The sequence below is a fragment of the Sphaeroforma arctica genome, assembly GCF_001186125.1.
Source record: "Sphaeroforma arctica JP610 unplaced genomic scaffold supercont1.61, whole genome shotgun sequence".
NCBI classification, from domain to species: Eukaryota; class Ichthyosporea; order Ichthyophonida; genus Sphaeroforma; species Sphaeroforma arctica.
In genome coordinates, this window is record NW_014040497.1 from 3,792 (window position 1) to 10,974 (window position 7,183).

At 45.9% G+C, this 7,183-nt stretch overlaps 1 protein-coding gene across 1 annotated transcript; it reads right to left on the reverse strand.

Annotated features, from left to right (window-relative positions):
- Nucleotides 1-2,672: 2,672 nt before the first annotated feature.
- SARC_01514 (elongation factor 2) lies at nucleotides 2,673-6,201 on the reverse strand. Its single transcript, XM_014304747.1, has 4 exons — nucleotides 6,075-6,201; nucleotides 4,303-5,628; nucleotides 2,980-4,164; nucleotides 2,673-2,868 (listed from the first exon to the last, which is right to left on the reverse strand). The coding sequence occupies exons 1-4, from the start codon at nucleotides 6,076-6,078 to the stop codon at nucleotides 2,855-2,857; spliced, it is 2,529 nt and encodes an 842-aa protein (XP_014160222.1). The 5' UTR covers nucleotides 6,079-6,201; the 3' UTR covers nucleotides 2,673-2,854.
- Between the last annotated feature and the right edge of the window lie 982 nt (nucleotides 6,202-7,183).

Here is a 7,183-nt window from a genome sequence, read left to right on the forward strand (position 1 = left end):
TCGTATTTCTACACTGGCATTGGTATATGGACTGTCACATTTCAGGCAATACTTGGATGGGCAACGTTTTGCAGTCTTCACGGACCACAAGGCCCTTGTGTATATGAACACACAGCTCAAGCTTAATCCGATGCTTCAGAGATGGCATCATATCATCGCGCCATTCAATTTCACCATATCGCATATACCAGGAGAGACAAATGTGCTCCCGGACATGTTAAGTAGAGTACACGAGGGGACAGCGGAGCAGGACGAATTCGAAATAATGTACACAAACTGCTAGCAGTTATTCCCTAGTTACTTTGAACAAGCGCAACAACACTTCGGACCGAATGACATAGATGTATTTGCGGACCCAACCAACGCTCAGCTTCCTCGGTTCTGGATGAAGGATGATGGGGGAGGAGCGTTTGCCCACGACTGGTCGATAGTCGATGGATGGATGAACCCGCCTTGGGAACAGATACACAGGATGTTACGCAAGATACGAGCCGACGGCGCACGGGCCACAGTATGTCTACCATGGGTACCAAGAGCACCATGGTTTGACATGTTCAAGCAGTTATTGCAGACAGAACCGGTGCTGGTACCACGGACACCACACACGTTCCTCAAGTACGATAAGTACGCATGTGGGAAGACACCATGAAGTCATACCGTAGTAGCACGGGTGGGTCCTCCCAATGGGTTCAAATTAGATCCGCTGTTTTCACAGCGACTTGGTTATGCAGAACCAAAGCATACAAAATATGTCAAGTGCTTAGATACAGCGCAAGAAATCTCAGTGGCAATGGCAGATGCAGAGGGTCAACCGGCGTTTGCATAAGCGAGTCCAGAGGAGAAACAGCGCCGTACGCAACTCACGCAAGCGCAACACAAACAAGGATATCATGGGGCGGCGGACACAGTCCAACAACTTCGTCAGAACGGTCATGTTTGGCCAGGGGCACTTGAGTTAGCCACAGAGGATAAGCGGCAATGTGGCACATGTTTGGGACAGAACACACTTCGTAAAGGTTTCCACCCGATGATTAGCATCGATGCACGCTACCGGTAGTGGACTACATCCCGATGCCACTGAAGTCCAGACGCATGAACAATTATATTCTTCACGTCTTGGACATCGCCACAGGCTATTCTATTCTTCGAGCTACACTGGACAAGACAAAGGAAACCACGACACAGACACTCATAGAGATTTTTGGCGAACATGGTTTCCCCCGTAAAATCTAAACAGAAATGGGGAATGAGTTCACCAACAAGATAGTGGAGCTTCTGGTGCAAGAAGTGAGGATGCTACATAAGGTGTCTCCACCATATCGACCCCAAGTGCTGGGCGCGGCGGAACGACGTCATAAGGAGATTACACGTTCTATTCGACAACGCTGTGAGGCAGTTCCCCTTCGATGGGACGAACGCCTTCCGTTTACGATGCTATACCAGAACCTTCGGATATCCCGCCGCCATAAGAGTGCGCCGTTTAGCGTGTACTTTGGCCGCCGCCATGTTCCGTTCGCCGATTTCACGGACGAGTTACCGGATTCTCAGCCGATGACGAATGACACCTGGGCACAACGATTAGACCAGTTACAGGACCTTATATTGTCGACCCTCCACCACATCACCAAGAAGTATACAGGCAAGCTTACGACGACATTTGACCGTCTGCATGCTCACGACTTGGTACATTTCGACGAAGGAGATGTGGTCATGGTACGATCAGAAGGCCGAACAACTAAGGCTATGCGGTCATTGTTTGGACCATATGTGGTCAAAGCTAGACACGGTCAACGCTATGAGTTAGCGAACAAAGATGGTTCCGCCCCACCAGAATTCAAGGACAAACCGGTACGGGTGGAACTCCTCCGTTTAGTGCATAGACACACAGACCCACCAATTAACGAAGACTTATGGACCGAAGGAGGGGTTGAGTTTCGCCATATTATCACACACCGTACGAATGATGAGACAGGGAAGTTGGAATACCTGGTGAGATGGCGAGAAGGCGAACCAACGTGGGAAACAGCAGAAGCTTTTGATGATGCCAACGATATCGCGGCCTACCACAAAGCTTCGCAGACACGAACACGTAAACGCCAACGCGCACAAATCTAATGATAACTCTTTGACGACCATTCGGTCGAACGGTACGCTCGAACCGTGATTTTCGAGCCCTCTAGCTCTCAGAGGTTAAATGCCAGCACATAAGGTACTATGTTATTCTTATCATCTCTGAAACTGGCACATTGCTTTGTTCAGTGCTTCAGTTTGGGGGGGTTGTGGTCAGGATACAAGTACTTAGATTTATTTGATTATTTTAGGTTTATTACAAGTTTTACAGTTTATCAGAATAATCTGATAAACTGGGTTTGCTGGTTTTACAGCACATGACTAATGACTCATTTTAGGATTTCTGTTTATAATTATTAATAAATGAACAACGTCCCCCTCCCTGAGGAGCGAGAACGTTGAGATACAGTTATCTAGCGCATACTTACTACAACATTCATTAACAAAATGTTGAACTTACATAGAACATCTTTGACATTCTCACTGCAAGGATTTAACAATAAACCAACTTTGAACCCCAGTTATTGCACGACTTGTCGAGCTACTGCATCCGACAGATACAGTATTCAGACACTCAAAAACGAAAAATGAATAGACCATACTTCTTCTATATTATGACTTTATTATATCCACATATACGTAACAACACTAATGTCGATCGTTCCGATACATTGGTTAATACGATGGCAGCGGATGCCACTTTCTACATTTTTTAAGCATAACGCAGCTAACTTTGTAGAATCATCAAGATTCTCTTCCACAGTAGTTTATACAAACTAAGCATTTAAAGCTTATCATCTGCAAATTAAAAAAGAAAGTGAATAGTATTATAAGTATGAATTGGTAACAAGTATATAGAACAATCGATAAATAGACAAATTTCTCGACCAAAAAAAAAACAGAACTTACAGAAATAGTCGAAAGGTGGGATATCGGGCTTAAGACCCTTGCGGACCCGGGTATCGCAAACAATCTTGTTGGCCTGCGAACCTTCCTCAAGAGGATCAGCAGCCATAGCACCCCAGTGATCGAACACACATTGAGGGAACGCCTGTCCACCGGTCTGTGATCGAAGATCGGCGGTGAAGCCGAACGACTCGTTGACGGGAAGATGAGCCTTGATCATGTACATAGGGGTTCCAGCAACCTGCTCCTCTCCAATAACGATACCACGACGTCTGTTAAGACATGAGTAGATACCTCCAATAGCCACCTCGGGGGCGGAAATCTCAGCAAGATAGTAAGGCTCCAATAGACGGGGCTCGGCAGACAACACGCAGGCGTAGATGACACGACGCATGGTAGGCATGATTTGTCCGGCTCCACGATGGATGGAATCGGCGTGCAGGGTAACATCAATCATGTTGAAACGGATTCCACGCATGTACTCGTCACAAAGTACACCTTCCTTGGAAGCCCACTGGAAACCAGCGACACACGAGTCCTTGATCTCGTTCATATATTGAACTCCCTTGGAGGTATCGATCAACAAATTGGGTCCAGCAGTCTCGGGTCCGAAAGCCCAAATCTTACGAGAATCGTCGGCGTTGAACTCCCACTCGTCAACAAGTACCTTACCACGCTCCTTCATATCCTGGTTGTGCTTGATCTTACCGTCCTCAATAGCATCGGCCAAACCATCGGGAAGAGGGGCAGCCTTTACGTACAGACGGTTGTGCTTGTTGGGAGACTTCGATAGACAAAGCTGGTTGGACTCCTCAGTGACGGTCTCACGGTACGACACAACAGGGTCGGACTTCTTGATGGGGATACCGGCGTGGTCCTCCTCCAAATCCTTAAGACAAATTTCAAGATGCAACTCACCGGCACCAGCGATAATGTGCTCTCCAGACTCCTCCATGGTGATCTGTACTAGCGGATCGGACTTGGAAAGACGCTTTAGTCCTTCTACAAGCTTGGGTAGATCCTGGGGGTTCTTGCACTCGACGGCAACACGCACAACAGGAGACACAGAGTACTTCATGACCTTCAAGTTGTGGGCGTGCTCATAGGTGGTGATGGAACCAGTCTTCATGATGAACTGATCCACACCAACAAGACCGACAATATTACCAGCGGGAACATCCTCGATAGCTGCAATAATTAAAAATATCACATCACACAATTAGCTACTTGCGTATCAAACCAAACACATTCGGCGAAACCGGCATAAAATCCAACAACTAAACGCGCAAGTGTGCAACAAGGATGAAATAGAAAAGTTATACATACCCTCGGTGAAACGACCCATCATAAGCACGGTACGCTGAATGGGCTTGAGGTATAGATCCTCCTTCTTGCCGGGGATAAAGTTCTGTCCCTGGATACGGACCTTCTGTCCGGTGGCAACGGTTCCTGAGAACACACGACCGAAGGCGTAGAAACGTCCACGATCAGCTGTGGGTACCATTTTAGATACGTACAACATCAGAGGTGCGTTCTGATCACAAGCCTTCATTCCCATGGCGATAGGATCATCCATAGGTCCTTCGTACAACATCTCGGTACGGTAGGCCTGGGCGGTGTAAGGGGATGGCAGATGAATGGTGATCATCTCCAAAAGAGCGTCTCCGGCGGGCAACCACTTACGGAAAACAGTCTTTAGCAGAGGCTTACCCTCTAGCTCCTTCTCCTCGTTGGTCAGCTTGACGCCAAGTGCGTTCATAAGCTTCTCGGTGACATCCTTCTTGTTCTTGAGGACGGCATCACAGACCTTGTAGATGGGGTCAAGTACGAACTGTACGAAACCACGCTTGTATCCATCTCCAGGGGACTTCTTCCACTTCTTTGTGCTGGGGTTGAAGAAATTGTCTCCCCAGAATCGAGACATGAGCTTGCTCTCCTCCATTTTGAACTTGGCAGCGTATGTGGTGGCGAACTGCTTCAGTGTGAAAGCCCAGCCGTGTAGACCTGAACCGAAACCAACAGTACCAACAATGGGGTCAACCATAATACGTCCCATAGGTCCATCCTCATCTCCGTATGTGGCGACGATAACGTTCACGTTCTCGATGATACGCTGGAAAGTCTGGTACATATCTTCGGGCTCCAACTGAAGCTCAAGGAGCGCGCGGTCCATCTTGTTCATCATAAGAATGGGCTTGATACGCTCTGTGATGGCCTGACGAAGGACAGTCTCGGTCTGTACACACACACCAGACACACAGTCAACTACAACTAGGGCACCGTCAGTGACACGAAGGGCCGCGGTTACCTCAGATGAGAAATCAACGTGACCGGGTGAATCGATCAAGTTAATTAAGAAAGCGTTGCATCCTGGGTGAGTCTCCTGCTTAACGAAGGTCATATCTCTGTCACTAAGCTCGTAGTACAGGGAGATGGCTGTGGACTTGATGGTGATAGCACGCTCCTGCTCATCAGCACGTGTATCTGTGAAACGAGTCTCACCAGCCTTGGCTCCGGCAATAATACCGGCCTTTGACACAAGGGAATCAGTCAGTGTGGACTTTCCGTGATCGACGTGGGCAATCACAGACATGTTTCGGATGTTCTTAGAACGACCCATGATCTCACGGATCTGGTCAACGGTGAAATGTACTGTTGCAAAAAAAAAAATTAGATTAAAAAACTTGAATATCATCGTGACAACTTTTAGCTAATACACGTACATATCATCATTATGATAGAAATTGTAGAACTAACTTGCTGTTTTTCATCGATAGCATGACATCCCACCAAGAAACCAGGTAATAGAATTCAGTAACAAAACTAACCACTCCAAACTCTTTCTCAAACAACATAAAACTCAATATTACAAATACTGAAATCATTATTTGCAAACATACGCAAACCTTCAACGTAAAATATATAGGCAGCGACACTAATGCAGCTCAGACCAACTCGATGCAAACAAGGTTTTCTTCACATTGCCATTTCTCCTCCTCCTTTGACATCGCCACCGTAACATAAGTTTCTCGTACTCGATCGATACATATTACATCGATACATTATTCCATCGACACAACTTCCAACTATTCACTTACCCATGGTGACGGTTGTTGTGCTCTTCCTAGTCTATGACCTATTTAGTGACGCGTGTAAAGCGTAGGAAGTCTGCGGCGCGCAGTCGGTTCTTTCGTATATTTGTTTGGATTTCACGATCGATCAAACCACACAGCTCATAAATTTAAAAAAATTATAGATAGCCAAACGTGTGGAAGCAATCTTAATACACGAGTGGGCAGGTACCGGTACGTATACCGGGACAAAAAACCGGTTATAATTTGTTGTTATTTTAGATACTTATTCATTATACACAATATCGCCACTGCAGTTTTCCATTTTTTTTTGGGAATAATATATCCACAAGGGATGAGGGGCCAGTACTCCAGAACTCCAGGACCAGGTGTTCCAAAATTCCGCACAAGTTGATACTTGGTACCGAACTGAAGCTTTACTTCCGCCAATCACAGCACTGATTTGCGGGTCACGAGCCTGCCTTTGGGCTGTAAATATTATGTTTACAAATGTACACATTACACACAAAACATCATCGATAAAATCTGTAGAAAAAAATAGAATATTATACATACCCCGTATTTCAAATTCAGAAGGCTATGAAAAACCCTTATAATTTTATGAACCATCCTCATCAGTATTGTCCCAAAATTATATCAAGCCCCGTTCTGTATTTTTTTAAAGAGAACTCCAGGACTCGGGTACTCGGGGAGGGCCTAAAAATTAAAAAATTGACTCGTTTTAAAAAAGGTACCGAACATTGCCTTCTAAAAAAACAAGAAGGCTATGTACCGAACCTAAAAAAGGGGGACAAAGATGTCTAATTTTCAGAAGGCTACATATGACAAAGAACCTGAAAAACAGGGGAGACGAGAACATTCAATTTTATGTGATGATCCAGATGTGCTCAGCGTATCTATACCTTACGAGGTACTACCACCAGAACTTCAGGTTAATTACTCGCCTGTTCTGACACCCGGCCGTGAGTCACCCGTCCTTGAGGGTATTATAGACCCAGAGGCAGGTAGAAAATCTCCGCCACTTTTACCCAATTGGGATGACAATCGTCGGAAACCAGTTAAGACTGGGTATGTTATCCAGACGCATAAATCACCCAAGATTATAATACCAACCA

Excerpts from the sequence above, each read along its gene's own strand:
- SARC_01514 (XM_014304747.1), bottom strand. Across the intron at positions 4,165-4,302 it reads GATGGGTCGTTTCACCGAGG|CTATCGAGGATGTTCCCGCT; the intron begins GTATGTATAACT and ends TAATTATTGCAG.